This window comes from Mus musculus, chromosome 10 (genome assembly GCF_000001635.26).
Source record: "Mus musculus strain C57BL/6J chromosome 10, GRCm38.p6 C57BL/6J".
Lineage (NCBI taxonomy): Eukaryota > Metazoa > Chordata > Mammalia > Rodentia > Muridae > Mus > Mus musculus.
Genome location: NC_000076.6, coordinates 74385506 through 74407063, shown reverse-complemented (window position 1 = coordinate 74407063; position 21558 = coordinate 74385506). Strand labels below are relative to the sequence as shown.

General features: G+C 39.1%; 1 protein-coding gene across 35 annotated transcripts in view; it reads right to left on the bottom strand.

Annotated features, from left to right (window-relative positions):
- The window catches only part of Pcdh15 (protocadherin 15), a 1553555-nt gene that overhangs the window by 242768 nt on the left and 1289229 nt on the right, over positions 1 to 21558 (bottom strand). For all 35 annotated transcript variants that reach the window (XR_001779427.2, XR_001779431.2, XR_001779430.2 and 32 more), the window contains 2 exons: positions 21104 to 21197; positions 10585 to 10713 (listed from right to left, as the gene is read on the bottom strand). Coding sequence is in view for 18 of the 35 variants with exons in the window: in XM_017313785.2 (XP_017169274.1) it covers positions 10585 to 10713; positions 21104 to 21197 (223 nt within the window). In the remaining 17 variants the exon portion in view is untranslated. The remainder of the gene's footprint in view (positions 1 to 10584; positions 10714 to 21103; positions 21198 to 21558) is intronic.

The following is a 21558-nucleotide window of genomic DNA, read 5'->3' as shown; positions in this document are numbered from 1 at the left end:
ACAGACACAACCAGACTATGTCACTTATAGAAGCTCACTCTGGTGATGAGTCTGCACCAGAGGACAAGGTCCATCAAGTGCTGAGGGTCAGGAGAAGAAGGTCACTGCATTGAGGAGTGGGGCACATAATTGAGGCATGGCTCACTATAGAGGCATGCTGTGTTTATGGCTGCATTTGCTTTATAATGCGTTGGGAGTTATACGTTGATGTGACATCTCATTTGCCTTTTTAAATCCACGAGGAAAAGAAGCTGTAGTCAATACAGTGCTTCCAAATGGTTGGCATCGTGTGTACGAACCCACCAGCTGATTGCCATGTTTATTTCTGGCTGTGTAGTTCTCAGGGAATGTAAGTGTATCTGTAGTCTTTGTAAAGAATGAGAACTGGATCCAAATCAGAGTATAAGCCATGAACTCTCACCAGTCTATAAAACAGGAATACAATTTGTATTAAGTGGGATCTTATAAATATGCAATGTTGCATTGAATGGTACAGCAAGATGAATGGAGTGATGTGGTGAGGCGAAAATAGTTACTAAGTCTTCTTCAGCAGATGTTAAATAATTGAAGAGAAATTTGTTGTGTGAGTCTCTGTGCATATACATCCACATAGCTATATAAGCATGTAGAAGCCAGAGGTCTACTTTGAGTGTCTTTTCTCAGGAGCCATTGACTCTTTTGTTTATTATAATTATTAATTATTATTATTAATTCTAGACAAGATATCTTTAAAAATATTTTTGATAATTTGGGTTTTTTTTAAATGTGTATTGGTATTTTGCTTGCATGTATGTCTGTATGAGGGTGTTGGATCCCCTGGAACTGGAGCTGCAGACAGCTGTGAACTGCCCTGTGGATACTGGGAATTGAATCCTGGGCTTCTGGAAGAGCAGCCAGTGCTCTTAACTGCTCAGCCATCTCTCCAGCCCCCTTGACAAGGTCTCTTACTGAGACCTGGCACGTAACCAGTCTGGGATAGGCTAACTAGCCAGCAAGCAGGGTCTAGTCACCTATTTGCCCCTGGCTCTCTAGTGCTCTCATGACCACTATGTACTGCTGTGCCTAGTGCTTGACGTAGATTCTATAGATTGTTCTCAGGTCCCCATACTTATGTAAGAAGCCTTTTACCAACTAAGCTATCTCTCTAGCCTGATACACATTTCAAAGGGGATTTTTTTTTAAATAAATGACCTTTCAGGCTAGCAGCATGTTAGTTACGTTTTCCTTCCAAGTAACCTTTACACCGGAGAGAATCCTCCATCACTGCTACTCTGTTCCAGGACTGGGCAAAGCAGTATATTATATTGTTCTTACCTGCTTACGGACAACCTCAACTGTTTTTGTGTTAACAATTCTTTTAAATATCAACTAAATGTATAGTATGCCATTTGTCAAAATTAAAAAAAAACCTGTATAGATAAGCAATATTAAACTGTATTCTCATTTTTCAAGAATGCTTATGAGTATGGTTATGCTTGTTTAGTATGTCAAACATGTACATTTAGAAGTTGCCATGCACTATAAATGTGGCACAAGTCTCTTTCCAATAATTAATGAATTTCAGTGTAAAACATCAAATTTAAAGACCTTCATTCATCATGGATAATTTAGCTCAAACCCAGGATACTGATCTGTATCAATAATGCAGTCTGTAATTTAAATCATTTGGATAACGGATGTGAATGTGTTTTAGCATGCAGCATACAAGGAGATAACTAGTCTATAGAGATGTCCCCCAAATGGAGAGCCGGGCAGTGGTGGCTCATGCCTTTAATCCCAGCACTTGGGAGGCAGAGGCAGGTGAATTTCTGAGTTCGAGGTCAGCCTGGTCTATAGAGTGAGTTCCAGGATAGCCAGGGCTACACAGAGAAGCCCTGTCTCGAAAACAAAACAAAACATGGAGAAAAAAAAAAGTGGTGGCAAGGGCAGGGGAAGGGTGGGGCGGGGTAGGGTCAGGCATGTTACCTGCCTTTTCAAAGCCATGACAAATGCTGGAAACCAGCAGCCTAAAGGAGGAGAGATTTATTTTTAGCTTAGCTCACACCCAGAATTTTCAACCTGCTGTGGCTAGGAGGACCTGGCTGAGTCTGAGTCAAGCAGGTGACCTCCTGTTGGGCAGGGAGCAGAGAGAGAGAATATCTGTGCCAGCAAGCTTTTCTTTTCCCACTTTTTAACTCTGAGTCCAAAGCCTCTGAGATGGATGGTGCCATCCACACTCAGGATTAGTTCCTATTCCTTAGTCAGTCTTCTCTAGAAACACTATCACAAACATACCCAGAAAGTATGCTTCATTAATCTCGTAGGTGCTGTTCAAACAAGTACACATACAATCGAAATGAACTGACACAGGAGAGATCTCAGAACAGACATGAGTAACTAAACAGGCTAGGACAATTATTGGTGAATTATCAGAATTGTTAGGGTATGGCTTCTTCGTGCCATGCTGACAGGGAAAATCTTCTACAGCTGTATTACATTAGCTACAATACCCTAGCAGTCAAATGACAATAATTAGTAGCTCTCAAGACTATCTCATGGTTATAATAATACTTAAGGTAAAAATAAAAATATGACCCTGACATGGTTGATAAGAGAGAAAATAAGCCAATAAAATAATTGTCAGCCAGAACAGGGATCAGTAGTGGTGACCGGTAGCATATATATTTTGAGGGAGAAGGAAGAGGTTGATGGCTTCATGACAGCTGTTTTGGGGAGGATCGACTGAGGTATGGACTATGGAGAAGGAACACTTTCAGGGAAGACCCTTGTACTGGCTAGTTTTGTGTCAACTTGACACAGCTGGAGTTATCACAGAGAAAGGAGCTTCAGTTGAGGAAATGCCTCCATGAGATCCAACTGTAAGGCATTTTCTCAATTAGTGATCAAGGGGGAAAGGCCCCTTGTGGGTGGGACCATCTCTGGGCTGGTAGTCTTGGGTTTTATAAGAGAGCAGGCTGAGCAAGCCAGGTAAAGCAAGCCAGTAAAGAACATCCCTCCATGGCCTCTGCATCAGCTCCTGCTTTCTGACCTGCTTGAGTTCCAGTCCTGCATCCTTTGGTGATCAACAGCAGTATGGAAATGTAAGCCGAATAAACCCTTTCCTCCCCAACTTGCTTCTTGGTCATGATGTTTGTGCAGGAATAGAAACCCTGACTAAGACAACCCTTTTGAAGGCACAGCTCTGTTCGAGGAAGCTTGACTATTAGACAAAAATGCTGAAGATACAGCTGTGGATGAGATGTATGCTGTGGGCTTGATGTGAGTGGAGGTTTTCCAAAGGGATGCAGAGAGTCACAAGAGCCATTTAGGAGACATTTTCAATAGTTTGTAAGAAAATAGAACACATCATATGTAATGAAACATGAAAACTAGAAGCAAGCAGATATTAGAAAAGAGATGGAAAAGAGATCACATTTCGAATAAACACTTCAGCCATGATTATCGGTCTGCAGTGAGCCATCTTTTACTGTTTCTTGAATTATAAAGTATTTATGTAGACAAATCTGCACAAATGAATATGCATACATTTGTTCTAACAGGTGTTAATATGACTAAAACCGGTGAAAGGCTCGGTTATAGATAACTACCAGAAAACTACTTCCATACATTTCAAGTCTATTTGTGAACGGCTCATTGAATCATCAAAAGATCAAGGTTCTAAAGATAGCCCCAGGCAACAGATGAACCTCATTACACATACGTTTGTAGGTAGCAGCACCGAAATAGACATCACGAACATTTCAATTGTGTGATTTGTGTGATGGTGGCGGTGGTGGTGGTTGGTGGGGGATTGAGTAGTGGTGTCTGCACTATATTGCTTGACTTGGCAAGAGAACACATAACACTCCTCACTTGTGGCCCACTTAAAAAAGAAGTATTATAGTTCCAGGCACGGTGGAGTGCCATGCTGAGCTACAGAAAAGTAAGGGAAGATTCATAAAGCTCCCTACCTCCATTTCATTTTTTTGAGCCCCACACAGAGAGACAACAGCTACATTAATCAGCGACAGACCCCAGAGGTTCAGATTTATTTTGTTTAATATTAAAATGTACAGTTGAAGGAAACATGAATTTTCTTTTCAAAATGACACAGCCACTTCCCTTCTGAACACCACAGCTTACTAATGATTCTAAAACTGCTTGAAGGGGTTAGAAATGAATCATTACACTATATCCCAGTGATGAGTTAGCACACAAATCTCCCATGAAATGCCCTTGATTTTAGGTTAAATAAATTCAACATCTTTGTATTAGAACTGAAAGGATGTTTTGTTGACTCAGGACTTACAGGACTATAAGAGTGTGGTGGACTTTGATGGGAGGTTTGCTGGGAGTTGTCTTCTACATTGTACACAAGGTTAAGAGCCAATTTAAACTTAACAGGAAATGCTCTTCCTGAGTTTGCCTTCCCTGGTGTGGTCTGTGCATGTTTATGCCCGAGGGTTTTTGAGAAGTAGACAAACAATTGCTTCTGAATTTGAAGATGTTTGGCTCTTCAGATATATATTTTTTTTCAGTGAGATGCAACTAGAGAGGTTAGATACCTGGGGTGTGAGCTTAGAGCCTTCTATCCTCATCTACCCTCCCTCTAACCCCGATTAACCTACATATTCACAGAGATGGGCCGAAGCATACAGTGTGTTAAGCTAGACACTTGTAGCCACTACCAGAAATATTAGGGTCCATTTTTTCCTATAGTGAAGTCAAGTTACTGCTGATGGTATCCTGTGGAATACGATGACATGATTGGTGGTGGGGAGACTGTTCCCCCACCCCAATTTAAACTAGCAGTGTCTTTCCACTGGAAGTGATCTGGATACATGATTATAAGCACCATTGATTCCCATTGATCTTACAACTCACTGGGTATCAGGACTAGTTAAAGCACATCTTCAGTGATGAGTTACTCTCAACTTCAGTGACCTTAAACCAGCACTCCACATGAATTATGTCATGTTTTAATGGCTTACTGCTTCATAATCTTGGCTCCCTTTTTCTCAACATAGTGTTGCAAGTGGTTACAGATGAACTAAAAATGACTTTTTTCCCTCTGAACCCTTTCCTGACCACCTTAGCACTGCAATGTGTTTCCATCTCTTTTATAAATAATACACACACATACACACACACACACACACCAATTGGACACACACATCTTCATACTGTGTGACTAGGTTTTATGCTATATATATATTTCCTCCATTACTATTTTGCAACTTCAAGCAGTTAGAAAATATTGATAAGCTTATTGTTTTTTACCTCCAGTACTTACTTGTGAATTGTAAAATCCTAATTAATATTCTCTGCTTGGTAGTTTATATTCTATTCTATTAATGGTGGTTCCCTGAAATAATTTTGACATATATAATCTTAAACATTGTACTCATTACTATATAGCTCTTTAAAAAGTAAACAAAAAATTCTTTCAGCTTTTGAATCTAAAACATTGAATACCTCATATTGAAACACCATGAGAACATAAGCAGAATCCAATAACTCAAGCTTAGTAGGGTAATTAACCATATGTATCCTGATTTTGAGTCTATCTTAATAGTGTGTGATGACAATTAAGATTAAATTTTACAGGGAGATCAGTAGTCATTTAGTAAAATTAATGTATTATATAATTATCATTAGGTAGCAACAGGATTCCATTCTGAGGCATCAAAATTCCATTGGAAGCACATTATACTGTTCCGGAAGCTGCAGAGTCAGATGTATGTAGAGCTATTTGGGATGTTTATCTCTTTTTTGCACATTCAAGTCGGTTCTAGTTTCATGTAGAAATACCACAGCCTAATGAATAGCTAGATACACTGTATCATATGATAGCTGCTAGGTTCATATTTCAGTTTTCAAATCTGAAATAGGCTTTCTAGATCATGTGTTATCAAACGAAAGAACAAATCAGTGGAGGGGGCTAATGCCATACCTTTTCCAAAATCACTGGGGGAAATGATAAAATGAGAAAGAAGAAAATAAAAGTTGACTACAAATTGACACCCTTATTTGTACTTCCTCATGTTTTTATTTATACACCGTGTATAGAGTCTATCCCTTTAGTAAAGAAAGTATGAATGGTAATTTCCACAAATAATTGGATATGTTTCATATGAATAGTCATGATATGATTGAAAGAATTTGGTTTAAACAATATGGTATTTCAGAGTGGAGACTCTAATGTAATTCACTTATCAGTGATAGGCCAAAGTCTCATGCCTGGATTCTTACCTCTGTTTATTTCTCCTTGAGTATTGAATCTTTCACGACAGTAATTAATCTTTGTCACCTACACATCTAATGTCGCCCCATCTTAAACCGATTTTGAGTCCCCGGAATTTTCTACAATGAATACAGTGTACAAAATCTTAATGCTGTGGGATGTTTTGTTTATTAAAAATATGGTGTGTCATGCTTCCATTTCCTGTTTTAAGTTATCTTTTTACCGTTCTGGAAGGGATTCTCGACCTCTCTTGACCTCTCTGTGTCCCTCTTGCCCATGCCCATCCTCAGTATGGCTCTTTCTACTTCAACATGATGTTTCCATAGCAGCCTCTAGTGTAGACTTCTGTCACCCTTCCTGGTGGCTTCTAGAGACCATCCTGTGTCCAGCTGTCATGGCCTCTGCCATGCTTGGTCAGTGCCCATTTGTTAGCATCTACCATCTCATTTATTATCCACACAAAGTAGTGTGCCCATTTGCTTATGATGGATAAAGGAAGGCTACAATGTATCACTCTACCTTCAGTACCTGTAGCCATGAGTTTTCCTGAATCAATGATGCTTTGGGGCACAGTTCTGTTACAAGTGTTTGTACTATCTCTCCTTCAAATGTACCCTGATATTTATCTGTTTTCTATGTGGTGGCTGGTCTAATGACTGCCTTCTTTGGGTCACTTTCTTCCTTTGTTTGTCTGTAGTACTATCTTAATATATTTAAATGTGTGTGTATGTGTGTGTGTTGAAATTTGGTATTAATTCTTTGATTCAATCAGCTGCCTGCATGTCCAGACACTGAAGGTCCTTGTCCTTAATTGGTTTTTGATTGATCAATAAAGATGCCAATGGCCAATGGTTGAGCACAAGGTAGGTCACTTAAAGTTGAGTGGGAAAGGATGCAGAAAAGAACGGGAAGAATCACCATGGTTCAGAAAAAAAGATAGTGGCAGGAGATAAAGCCAACAAGCCATGTGAGATTTTTGGGTAAGTAGACGGGCCACTTCCCTGATTGAGCCTGATGTAGCAGGAGAAGGTTTAGGAGTGCCCAGCCTTTGAGGTAGCCAAGGTATTTTAAAAATAAGCTAATGTATATGTGTGTGTCTTTCATTCAAGGATCCAAAAATAGCTCCTGGACTATGAATGTGTGTAGTATAGCTAAAACTCACAGCTGTGTATGTGTGTTTGTGTGTGTGTGTGTGTGTGTGTGTGTGTTTGTGTGTGTGTGTGTGTTTGTGTGTGTGTGTGTGTGTGTGTGTGTGTGTGTGTGTGTGTGTGTGTTGAGTATCTATGTGGTATATGAACATGTATGTGTGGGAATGTATGCCCCTATGGGAACTGTAAAAGGAAGTAAAGATACTAGATACTGAGTGCCCTCTGCCAGCATTCTCTGTCTTATCTCTTTTCCCCCTTCCCCAACCCCACCCCCCAAGACATTTGTCTGTCTTGGAACCTGGAGCTGGGCTGGAAGCCAGTGAGTCCCAGAGATTGTTCTCTCTCTGCTTCCCACACAATTGGGAACCAGGCACATTTTGGCTACATTTGGCTTTTTATGTGGCTTCTGGTGATTGAAAGTCAGGGTCATGTGGTTGTGCAACAAGGGTCCTTACCCACTGAGCCATCTCCCCAGACCCCTAAGAAACAATTTCTAAATCTTCCAGCACTTGTGATTTTTTCTTTATTTCCTTTTTCTTTTCTTTTCTTTTCTTTTCTTTACTTACTTTCTTTCTTTCTTTCTTTCTTTTTTTTTTTTTTTTTTTTTTTTTTTTTTTTTGTAAAATCCATGTGTGGTTCTTGACACTAGAGATGGTGTGAAGCAGTGGAGCCACTGCATGAATGGCTTCACATCTGCTCTCTAGTTGGTGATGTAACACCTCTAACATCACAATGGTCCAGGCTCTCCTTGGTGATGCATTGGAGTAGAAGGAAAATGCAAAGTATTTTCTCTCTCAGATTGGAAACAGGGACTAAAAATGATAATGGCCATAAAGTTGGCAGTCAGAGTATTGGCAGATCTATGGAAGAAGAAAGAATGGATTCAAACTAGCCAATCAAATTCTCAGGACATGGGCTGGGGAGGTGGTTCAGTGTGTAAGTATTTGCTGTGGAAGTGTAAGTATCAGAGTTTAGGTCATCAGAATCCGTACACATGATAGGTGTGTGTGATGATCCACTCATGATTCCAACCTTGGAGACAGAGATAAGGGATCCTCAGAGCAAGCTGGCTATAGAGGCTAGACAGATCAGTGATCTCTGGATTTGGTTGAGTGACCCTACCACACTGAAAAAAGTGGAAGAACAATCCAGGGTATTTACTGACATCAGCTTCCAAATCCATGTATATCCACATGTGTGTCTATATACGTGCACACACATGCATAACACACACAAGCATACATGCATACACATGTACACAATATACATATGTATGCACACATACACCCAGATATATACACATATACACACATGGACACATACCCTCCCACATGCACATGCACACATACACACATGTATAGACAGGCACACATACATACACATGAGAATGGGATGGGGGGAAATCTTAGGACCTGATGTGAAAATCTCATTAAATAGCATTTAAAGAAAACGTCTTCCATAGTCAGTAGATTCAACTAAACATCAGACTTGATGCTTGGTTAAAAAAACAAAAAAGCAAAAACAAAAAACAAAACAAACAAACAAACAAAACCCCAGCAGAATTCTAGAAGATGCCTATTCATAGAACCAGCCAGAAATTTTTGAAAAACAAAAACAAACAAACAAACAAACAAACAAAAAAACCCCAGCAGAATTCTAGAAGATGCCTATTCATAGAACCAGCCAGAAATTTTTGAAAAACAAAAAACAAAAAAACCTCCCAACAAACAAACAAACAAACAAACAACAATGAGCACAAAGGGAGATAGAACAGAGCCTGACACTTGGATTTGGGGTCTTGGTGACTGACTCTCATTCCTTGTTGAGTGTTAGGGCTTGGATGAATGTCCTCTCAGAGTTCTTATGCTCAAGGATTGTCCCTCAAGCCAGGACTAGTGGACGATGGTGGATTCTTTGAAAGGTGGAACCTTGCAGGATGTTTTTTTAGTCCTTTGGAACATTCTTTTAGAAGAGATTTTTTTTTTTCCTGTTCCTGGATCCAGACATGGGTAGGCAGCTCAGCTGTATGACTGTGTCATGTTTCTTCTCACTGATGCTCACATCATCGAACTTCTGATCTTAGTAAAAATTGAGCTAAATGTAGGAGGAACAGTGGTGTCCATCTTTATGTAAATGCTGGGGCTGAGCAGCTGCAAAGGCATCTCCTGTAGCAGGACCTAATTGAAGACTTTCTGAGAGACCAAAGAATGCTGAAGCAGACCATGCCAGCCAATTGGGAACGGCTGTTTGAAAGAGATGCTTTCTTGGGACCAATGGGGCATGGGTGGAGGATATTTATAGTAGCTTGTAGCAGTGTTCAGACAAGCTTTGCTACAGTGTTTCTCACCTGCTTCTGGGTTATATGTCATTGATTCTGTGTCACCTTACCTCTAACCCCCAAGGACAGGTAGGGTTGGTTGACCAGAAGTCCAGGGCACAAACAGCACTAAATCAGTATCCAGTTTATAATGTTACTTGCCTCAGCTATCTCCCAGGGGTAAGCCTTAGCAATGCCCTTTCCCCCAAAGGACACCTCCATGCTTCATCTGATGAAGCAGATACTACCCGTCTCTCGATATCTCTTGTCCTAAAGCACAGAGCATGTGTGGGAACTTGGATATACCTTAATTAAAGTGAGGTAGTTTGCCAAATGCAACTGTAGAGTTGAGGCTATGGCTCAGTGGGTGAGCAGTCTACCAATGTACCCAGAGCTCTGGGCTCTTCCATGGCACTGAAGATATATACTGCAGAACACGCCTATCATGTACACACAGGAAGTGAGAGAACACACCTAAAAATTTACCCTAGAGTGTGCAGGAATACACAACAAGGAATCTAAAGGCAAGTTTATAACATCCAACGGATTCACATCTGGAATTCTACATTTTGAATTTGGAAGGTCCACATCCAAACCTAATTGTACACTAAAATACAACTCTCTGTATATAGTTCTTTTTTTTTTTTTTCAGAAAATAAAGTTACATGGGTTAAGTCAGAAAGGAAAACTCTAATGTTAGTGAATGTTTAAATTATACAAATGTCATTAAATATAACAAATAAAAATAAAATATATAGGATCTGACTACCAAAGAGTCATGAAGAGTATTCTACAAGTCATTTATAGATTACTTGAACTGTGTATCTTTTCAAAATTACAGTGTAAGAACTTAGGTTCCTACAAAAACACATAAGCTAAACGATGATTCCACTTACCCGGACTTGACCCACAAAGGCATTGGCTTCTTCCTCCACCACAGAGAGGTTCCTGGGCAGATAGGGATCGAACACGGGAGCGTTGTCATTGACGTCCGTCACCACTATGTTCACAGTGGCAGTTGAGGTCTTAAGGGAAGAGAAGAGAAGATTCAGTGTGAGAGGAGCTGCTGTCCTTTGAGACTGAGTTAAGTGTTCACACTGGTTTTTCTCTGTCAGAAAGGCATCTTAGTTCCTTAGCTTTCCAAAGGAAAAAAGATACAGAACATTAAGAACAAACAAACCAACAAAACAGATAGAGAGTCAATGATATAGTAGAGGGCACACAACTTCTGAGCATGCCAAGTATCTCCTAGGGGTCCACCTTTTAGGTTATACTAAGTTTAGCTTGTTCACATTTTATGGGTGGTAAGAATTTATTTATTTTAAAAATTTTAAAGGTTTATTTATTTATTTATTTATTTAGTGTAAGTATGCTGTAGCTGTCTTCAGACACTCTAGAACAGGGTGTCAGATCTCGTTACAGATAATTGTGAGCTACCATGTGGTTGCTGGAATTTGAACTCAGGACCTTTGGAAGAGAAGTTGTTGTTCTTGACCACTGAGCCATCTCTCCAGACCTGGTGAGCATTTATTTATACACACATATACCCTTTTATCCGCAAACTGTACTATTCTGCAATTTTCATCAATTATGTATTTCACAATTAGACAGAAACATATATACTATCAAATGGAATCAAGACATAAATGTACACTATCAAATAGCCTGACATATAAATAACTATTTTCATGGAAGCTAATGCTGTCAGAACATATCACCTTAGTATGCCTTAATATTTACATCTAAATCAAGAATTTGAGCCCGACAAATTATCAGCAGTCGTAAAGTTGTTTCATTGAGTCCCCAGACAGTGACATTGGTGTCAGCTAAATTGCTCGGTTCTGTGGATGCTCCTTTCTTACAGGGAAATCTTGGCCTACCAAACCATAAACTGTTACGGAGGTTGAGGCCTCAGGGTCAATAAGTTTGTCTTTATGTGTGAATTGAACTGGAGCCTCCCTCCAACTTTGGCCTCTGCCTCCCTCTGTCTCAGTGTGGGATTGGTTACAGGTGGCAAAAGAACAGACATGGGAAGACAGAACCCTAACTTACAAGGTAAAACATGAAATATGCTAGGCTATTAAGATGCTTAATTGCAGGTCAATGAGCTATAAGAGGTAGAGAGAGGATGAAAACCCTGTGAGAGTCTGGTTCAAGATTTGTTTAAGAAAATAGGGACACTTTGAGCCTGGAACACCAGAGAAGGTATGTATATAAAAAACAGAATTTTTACTAATCTGGAGGTAATTTTCAGTAAAACTAGACTAGACACAGAATATGAGTTTAATTAAGTGACTCAGAAGACGTTGTATGGCCATTAAGAAGTGGAAAGAGACAAAGTAGTGCCTCCTGGCTGCCAAAGTGGATAAAAGCCCATACTTTCTGTTGAAAACAGTGTGATTCCTTGGTGAACTCAGGAGCCATGTTGCCTTAACTCAGATTTAATCCCAGCTTCCAAGACTTCTACTTTAAGCTACCTCTACTAAACAAAATCAAGAACACCCTTCCATATAAAGTCATCTTAAACCTCTGGATCTATTCTATAACAGGTTCATCTCACATTAAAACCACAGAGAGGTGCTGGATGTGGGGGGCTTGTTTATTTGTGTGCAGTGATGGCTCACCCCTTCTTAACATAGAGCTAAATGCACATGATTTATATGTGTGTAATGTTCAATCAAACTTTGACTGAAAGACATCAAGAGGATCACAACAGCATCCAGTAGTCAAAATCTGGAAACTACCCAATGTCCATGCATGAGATAGACAGGGGTAGAGTGTGAGGACATGAGACCTAACTGCCATGAGTGATCCTGTGGTATAATTCTGGAATGTAAGGTTGAGTGACAGAAACCAGGCACAATCACATGGAATTACACAGTTTCACTGACATAGGTGAGAATTCTACACACTAACTACACACGTCAGTCTGGCGTGGCAAGGTGGAGAGTTGGAGGAAGTTCTAGGTCATGGAAAGGTTAGATCTTTCAAGAGATGAAGAACTTGTTTGCTGCAGTGGGCTACTCTCACAGATGCTCTCTCAGCTTGGAAACTCATCAAGCTGTCCAGGTGTGGGATTTGTACTCTTCCCTGCATAGATTCCAATAACATCATTTAATTTAAAAGATGCATACGAACGAATACACATGCATGTAAAAATACTGTGAGTTTATGTAAAGAAATTAAAATTCTTCTGACTAGATGAAATGCAGGGGTTTTATTTTTCCCTTGTAACCATTTCTATATTTCTCAAATCTTTCCCAAGAAAGCCACAATGCTTTTGTAACAGAAAAATATTTTAACAAATGTTATTTCAAGTTATCTTAGAGGTGAAACCAGGTTCTTTTTTTTTAATGTGTTTTATAGCAGCAGTATCTCCCAATTTGCCTGAGGGTGAACAGATATAAAATTTGACAGCTTGAAGCTAAGACTTCAGAGTGGTTGCACTTGTGTCTCTGGCTTTCCATCAAGCTCCCTGGACACCTCTATGTCCACCTCTGCATTTCCTACCAATCTATTTTTATCACCCTATATAGTTTTTCTTTTCTTTTCTTTTCTTTTCTTTTCTTTTCTTTTCTTTTCTTTTCTTTTCTTTTCTTTTCTTTTCTTTTTTCCTTTCCTTTCTTTTCTTTTCTTTTCTTTTCTTTTCTTCTTTTTCTTTTTCTCTTTTTCTTTCTCTTTCTCCCTCCCTTCCTTCCTTCCTTCCTTCCTTCCTTCCTTCCTTCCTTCCTTCCTTTCTTCCTTCCTTCCTTCCTTTCTTTCTTTCTTTCTTTCTTTCTTTCTTTCTTTCTTTCTTTCTTTCTTTCTTTCTTTCTTTCTTTCTTTCTGTTGGTTCTTCTTTCCGTGGAGCAGTAGGCTTGAAGACTATCTTGGATCCACTGTCAGAGACTGACCTGCAGCTGGTTGATGCCCAGGGGAACTAACTGAGTCATCACTGTGTGGAAGACACACTGGTGGGATCCTGGGCATACTTTCTGACACCGTTCTGAGTTTTACAGGAGCTGATGGGAATCCACATGGGTGGGTAATTTTTGGCTTAAACCTTTCTTAAGAGAGGGACAATGCTTGTGTCAAAGTTGCCTGGATCTCAGTACTCCTCTTGACTCTGTCTATATTTTACTGGTTGTTCTCTTTTGACCATGGGAACATAACCCTAGACTGCCTGGCTACAGGGCATAGTGGTTTTGGCTTTCAGGTTGGTCAGGAAGACGGTCACACTATGATTCAACATGGATCTTGCTTCATATTGAGGACAGATTCTAGGTTTTAAAAGTTAGTTATTAAGAAATTGAATATAGTCCATGCTAATAAAGGTATAATAAAATGGTGCTTCTCACAATTCTATAGGTGAATTTGTAATATGACCATTAAACAGATATCAAATCAACAAGCCTAATAAATGAGGTAATTATTCTGAGAAATTTGCTTATTATTTTCTCAGATGTTTTATCTCTTACAATCACATTAGTTAGAAATGTTTGTATTTTAGTACTAAATACTATCATTGATCACCTGTGGTTGATACCCATTTTGATTACCTCTTTGCTTTTTATTTTCAATAAAGAACAAATCTTAAAAATATATATTCCATTCTAAACTAACACAGGAAAGGTGTTTCTTTAGCAGTAGTTTATATACACTAATTTTCTTTGACTGTGATGGCTCTTAGGTAGATACTGATATAGCGACCTTGGTTTTCCAAAGAGTTCATGGTCTAAGAAGCAATGAAAAATTATCCACACAAAGGACTTCTCAATTAAAAAAAATGCTGATTGTATGTGTATTATCTCAGATGCCTGTTATATTATGAACTTCGTTGATCCTATCAAATTAACTAATTAAATCATTAAAAAAATAGTCTGGGAGTAAAAAAAAAATTAAGATATACAAAATTTAAGTGTACTGACTGGTAAAACAAAAGATGATGCACTTTTATTTATGCAAGTTTAAATGAAAAAAATACTTATAAATGTATAATAAGGGAATTGGAGGAGAATCACATGGACCTGTGAATTGAACCTAGTGCTCTGTAAATACTAGCCAAAGACTTTCCCATAGAGCTACAAATCCAATGTTTCAGTCTTTTTTTTTTTTCAGGTTAAACTTTAGTTTAATTGTGTCATTATTTTAGAATTACAGCCTCAGACTGAATCTTACTGAGAGCACTGATGAGAATGTGATTCTGACACACCGTGTATTCATTTACCAGAATAATAGGAATAAGTTCTTTTTTTTAATTAGATCATTTTTTATATACATTTCAAATGCGATCCTGAGAAAGTTCCCTATACCCTCCCTCCGCCCTGCTCTCCTACCCACCCATTCCCACTACTTGGCCCTGGCGTTCCCCTGTACTGGGGCATATAAAGTTTGCAATATCAAGGGGTTTCTCTTCCCAGTGATGGCCAACTAGGCCATCTTCTGCTACATATGCAGCTAGAGATACGAGCTCTGGGGGTACTGGTTAGTTCATGCTTCAGTCTAATAGGGGGTGGATCCAAAGGGGAGGGGATACGGGAAGAAACTGGGAATTATATAAGAAGGGGAATCCCTAATTAGGGTATATTATGTGAGTAAAAAAATCTATTCTGGATAAGAAAAATGAAAATCAAGTAAAATATTTTAAAATAATACATAATTAGGCATAAACAATATTAAATTATTTTAAAGTACATTCTGAACATTTAATCCAGAATCTACGAAGAACTCACAAACAGAATCAAGATTATGCATCACCCAATTTAAAATGGGCTATGGAGGAAGGAGAGCTGGAGATTCGGCTCAGTGGTTAGAGTACTTGTTGATCTTACAGAGGACCCAGGTGTGATGCCCAGCATAGCACCTACATGGTGATTCACAACAGTAGGTCCAGTCCCAAAGGACCCAGTACTCTATCCTGACCTCTCTAGGTATTATGAATGTATGTGGTGCACATACATACGTACAGATAAAACACTCATACACATAAAAAAAATGAGTGTTTTTTAAAAATAGAAAAAATAAGCTATGGCTCTGAATAGAGACCTCGCAAAAGAAGAAATGAAAATGGTTAAAAAATAGTTCAAAAATTATTCAGCATCCTTAGCAATTAGGGAAATGTTAATTATATCTTTGAGACTTCATCTTACTCCCATCAGAATGGCTGAGATGTATAAAACAACTGCCATCACATGCTGGTGAGGATGTGAGTGACAGAGAGCCACCATTCCCTGGTGATGTGACTGCACATGGGGACAGCCACTGAGGAAATCCCCCCACAAGTTAAAAATAAATCTATCATATGACCCAGATATACCACTCATTGGCATATGCCCAAAGGACTCAACACCCTACTTCACAGATACTTATTTGGCCGTGTTCATTGCTGCCCTAGTCACAGTGGCAAGGAGATAAATGGAAACAACTTAAATGTCCTTCAGTTGATGGATGGATAATAAGAATGAGGTACGTATACACTATAGATATTACTCAGTGGTAAAGAAAAAATGAAACCATGAACACTGACGATGAGGAGATAGAGCTAGACAATATTATACTGAGTTAACACAGACCCAGAAAAAAGTCTTTTTATTTGTTGTGCCCAGTTCTAAACCTTGATGTGTATGTATGTAGCCTGAAGTAACTGCAGATACTATGAAAGTAAAAAGGGATCACTGGGGTGAGGGCACAGAGAAGGATCGCTAGAGAGGAGGACAGTAGGACCCGGGCTTTATGAAGGGAGAAATAGGAAAAACAGGGGGGACTTTAACCTGGGAGGGGGTTTCAGAGGTAAATATATAAAGTAGGGGGAGGAAGGCAGAAATTTACATAAGAATGTTTTTAAAAATGTAGACAAAAACAGTATTTATAAGATCATTTAAATATACTCAGAATTCTACACTGAGGAAAATTGCCCTCTCTTTGGAGTCATAGATTATCTAACAAAACCCTTAGTTGCAAACATGAGAAACTTCCAGTTGTTGTTGGTAAGCTAAGAAGAAGAGTACAAAGCAATATAGGCTAATGTCATTGTCCTTTGTGGCCCCAAACTTGAAAGTCGGACCCCATTGCTGAAGACACCATAAATGTTCAACATAGGCCTTGGAAGAGGAGGGACTCAGAGGGACTGGCAGCCTGCACAGGGTTTGCACTGGTCTCCACCAGATGGGGTCCTAGACCTAAAAGGAAGAGTGGGCCCATGCTCTCATCTCCAGCCCAGAAAGTGATCTGAAAGCCGCCTCCGTGAGGACTAGATCTCATAGGCTCAGAAGTTGCTATTTAAGCTACTAATGGAGAGGATGCAGTGGGAAGTTCTACCCAGCTGTAAAGACTGTGACCCACAATAATGACCAGGAAAGAAAACAACAACAACAAAAAACCCAAAAACAAAACCAAAACAAAATCTACTTATACACACTGTCCTTGCATCTGAATAGACAAAAAGTTTATTCATATTTTGGAAATTCTATTTTCAAAAATATGAAATTTTAATGGTTGAGAGTTAGGATGTGGGGGCTGGCGATATGGCTCAGAGGTTTAGAGGACTGACTGCTCTTCTAGAGGATCTGAGTTCAATTCCCAGCCACCACATGGTGGCTCACAACCATCTGTAATGGGATCTAATGCCCTCTTCTGGTGTGTCTGAAAACATCTACATACTCATATTCATAAAATAAATAAATTTATGAGAGTTAGGATATATGATTTAAGAGTTAGATTTTTTTTAAAAATGCCAATAAACAAGGAAGTGCAGTGCCTGCAGTGTGCACACCACCTCTTGAAGCGCCAGTACCAAGAGCCACAGGAGTCTTATTCAAGTCACTGTATTATATTCTTCCTGTCACCGAGGCTGAGCTGGAAGACTTTTCAAGGGAGACAGCTAAGGAATAGAGTGTCATTGTTAATGATGGGACAGAGAAAAGGTCTGTCTGGGAGTGATGGGAGAGATTTGGAAGGATAGGAGGAAGAGCACAAGATCTTCCTTCTTACCCCATCCCTGACACTTCAAGTCACCCTAGGTATGGCAGGTACATTCTATGCATGCGAAGGATGGCCATAGAGAAAGGAAGATAATTATGTGGTAGTCAACATATATCCATGAACCTATAATAGTGTTTGCCTAGATTTTCAAATCAGATTTTGGTTTAGTTTGGCTTTGTTGGACCAGGCTTAGTTCAGAATTAAGAAATGTTGCATACACACTTCGTAAAAGGACCGAGTAATTGTAAAACCCTTCAAAGGGAAATAGAAGCAAGGGTCTGAGGACCTACAAGCTGTTACTGCAAGCACACACCATAAAGTAACTGCATAATTACCAACACACATAAGAGTTTCCATCAAAACTTATTTTAGCTACACTTTGCCAAGCTCATAAATAACTCTAAATGAATGTAACTATTAATATGTGAAAATGACTTATGCCTGCGATGGTAAATGAAATCTACATATTTATGATAACAAACTATAGGTAGCTGCCTAAGGTTTTTAATTACTCCAAATAAAGATAAAGAAGGAAAATTCAAAGAAAGTCAAATTAAACTTCAAAAACATCCTTTCCAAAATTAATGAGAAATACAGTGTGAGCAGTCTCTATTTTACCACTATTCAAGGAGACAGTGAATTTTCATTTAAAAAAAACAAAACAAAACAGAAAAACCAAAAATAAAACAAAACAAACAGTAACAACAGCAACAAAAACAACAGACCTTGTCCTGGCAATTTACTTCATACAAATTAATTTTTTATTTAATTGACAAACTCATTTTTTATTTAATTAAAACTGAACTACCCTTGGTTCATGTTCATTATTTATTTATTTTAAATGTCATGATTATTAACTTTAAAAAGTTTTTTTTTATTATGGCTGCTCAAAAGATTTAAGCCAACAAATTTAAATAAGAAAGGTGTTACTAAGATCACAGAATACATTAGGTTATATTGTATCGTTTTTCTTCTGATACTGGCTGTACAGTGCCTATAAACAATGTATTTCCAAGCTCTGAAGAGAAGTCTCAGCAGTTTAAAACATTTGTTGCTTTTGGCAAGGCCCTGACTTCAGCTCCAGCATCCGCATAGGACAGCTCAGCACTGCCTGTAACTTTGTAACTTTAGCACCTGCCCATCTGGTGCTCTTTCCTGGACTCTTCCGGATCTGTGGCATGTGCCTCCCCACCTATTTTATATACGTGTGTATATATGATTAAATTATTCAAAGCAGATATGTTTGGATAAAAAATCCAAACAGTTCAAGATTTTCAATACAAACTTTTGAAAATGTTAAGGTTTAATGGAAAAAAAAAGTGAGGGCTTATCCAAAACCAGCAAGTTTTTAAAGTTGAATGAGGTCTTAATGATTAAAGGAGAAAATAAAAACCTAGACTCGCTGTGACCAGAAAAGCAGAATCAGGAAACACATGTGAATGACAGAAAATGCCCATTATAGCTGAGTAGCTGTAATAGAGACGGCTTGCATGAATGAGCAGCGCCACGCTTAGCAGATGGTGCCTGGTCTAGACACTGAACATGTTAGCTGTTCTCCATCTCTTCCCTTGTCTAAGATGTTTTATTTTTAAGGCTAGACCTTATATATCGGGTTGTTAATTTCCAACTGACAATGTGACTTACCCCAAGGCTATAGTTATCCTTTGCCTTTTCCTGTATCTGAGTGTCCTATATCTGAATGTCACTTCACTTTAATTATACCCTTTAAATAGTTATTTAAATAACTCCTCCCTCTTTTCCTGAGTGCTCCCTCTCAGCTATTAGCTGATCAGGAGCCTCAGTAATCTTTAATCATTAGTCAAATTCCAGGTTTCTTCTAGAAACTCTGACTCTTGCACCTTCATATAACACTGACGCACTACAAATCAGACATGTTCTGTGCATAAAATCAATCTCATGCTGTTTTCCCCCAGTCTTCCGTTTGTCTCCTATTCTTTGAACTGCATGTTTTATTTCCTGCATAGTACTTATCAAACTCTTGTAAAAGTCCAAATTGTTCTTAGGGGAGACCTTATATGACCAATTATCTCTATTTTTATTTTTATGAAGGTTATTATATTAAATATTAATTTGACATGTTTTCATCTTGGCAGATTTTTTTCTCAGTAATACCCTGGCTGTAAATGTTAGAAACACATTCTCTTATGATCATCCTAAGTGCCATATAGAGCAAAGAAGTTGTTTCAAGGAAACTAGGAAAATGACTATTTGGACTGGGTGACCTTCATGTATTTATCTCATAGGTTCAGAATTGTTTCTAGCAAATTTGTTGAGTTGACACACAAGCAGTCAACTAAAGGAGCCAAAAACAGGGGCTGTGGAGATGACTTTGTGTGCGAATTCTGTGTGTTGCAAGCTCAAGGAACCCCTATAAAAAGCTGGGCACAGTGTTATAAGCTTATATGTTTTCATTTGGCACTCCTGTGCTAGGGGTACTGAGACAGACAGATCCTTAGGACTCACTGGCACCCATTTTAATCTGAAATCTTAGTTCCCAATGAGAGACTTTGCCTCAGAAAACAAGGTGGATGGCTCCTGAGCCAAGGCCTGTGGTTGACCTCTGTCCTGCACTGTGTACTTATGTTCACGTACACAGATACACACAAAACTGTACATACACACATACACACAGAAGAATAAAATAGAAACCAAAACAAAAAAATAGTGGATAAACTATCACGAATATCAGAAACACCAAAAGACCTTGAAATCCAGATACGGAAGCGGTGACCAAAGTAATTGAATGAACATAGATAAATGTGTTTTAATTCCAGACGATTGTGGTTGTGATTTGTGGTAGAGGCTCAGGCCAGGCTATAGGTTCAAATTCCTAAGTTTAAAAGCAAAGAAAGGAACAAAGCAAGCAAATAAAAATAATTCTGGAATGATTAAATCAATTTATTTATTCTTAAAACTGAGGATCAGGTCTAGAGAGAGTGGGAAATGGACTTCACGTTTCTAAAGCCATGGGCAGCTTAAGGCGGGGATCATCCAGGTTTTGTTAGATCCAGAGTGGTCAAACCTATGGCCTCAATTGACCTAATTTCCTGTGCCCTTAAATGTATTTATCCACACAGCCAGTCACGCTACTGTCTCTGCAAGAGTTGCCCTCAATGGAGGATGTTCAGCCCAGAACTCCTCAGAATGCACTAGGATGCTGCTTCTGACTGACCCTGGTAGAGAAAAATCTCAGTTCAGGTTCCCTGTGAGTTGCAACAATCAAATAGTAAGAGTATAATCACAGGGGTCTGTTCCTCAAATCGAAAGCTGTGGTACCAGGGCAGTTTCCAGATTGTGTGTACATTTGTTAAGAAAGGCCTTTGAGAAAGAAGCATTTCGTTCTGGGTGAATAAGGCTACTGGGGCTCTAATGCATGGTTTAGAGATGTATGGATGTGGAACTCTTTAGCATCCCCGCCCCTGTGGTAACACTTACTCCATCCGGTCTGCCATCTGAGGCTGTGACGATGAGGATGTAGCGGTCTGTGCTCTCGCGGTCTAGAGCCTTCCCTAGGCTGAGAATCCCTGTGCTAGAGGCAGAAAGAAACAAAACAAAAGAAAGAAATACACAAAAAACAGTGTTAAGTAAACACTATATTTTTCTGCATTGGATGCGAAGATCCCTGCAGATAAGTTCTCCTCTCCTCCCAGTTCCCCTCCCTCATCTCCATCCTCATCTTCATCCTTCCACCCCCATTTCCCACTTCCAACTCTTCCCTTCACTCTTGTTCACCCCTTACCTTAGCTTGCACCCCTCTTCCATCAGTTGGCACTCCTCCCCACACATAGAAATTGCACGTGTTCTCTTATATATGTCTAAACTCAAAGAGGGTGGTCTATTGGGAAGAGCTATTTTTGATTGTTTTTTTTATCCACTCTCTATAATCATAA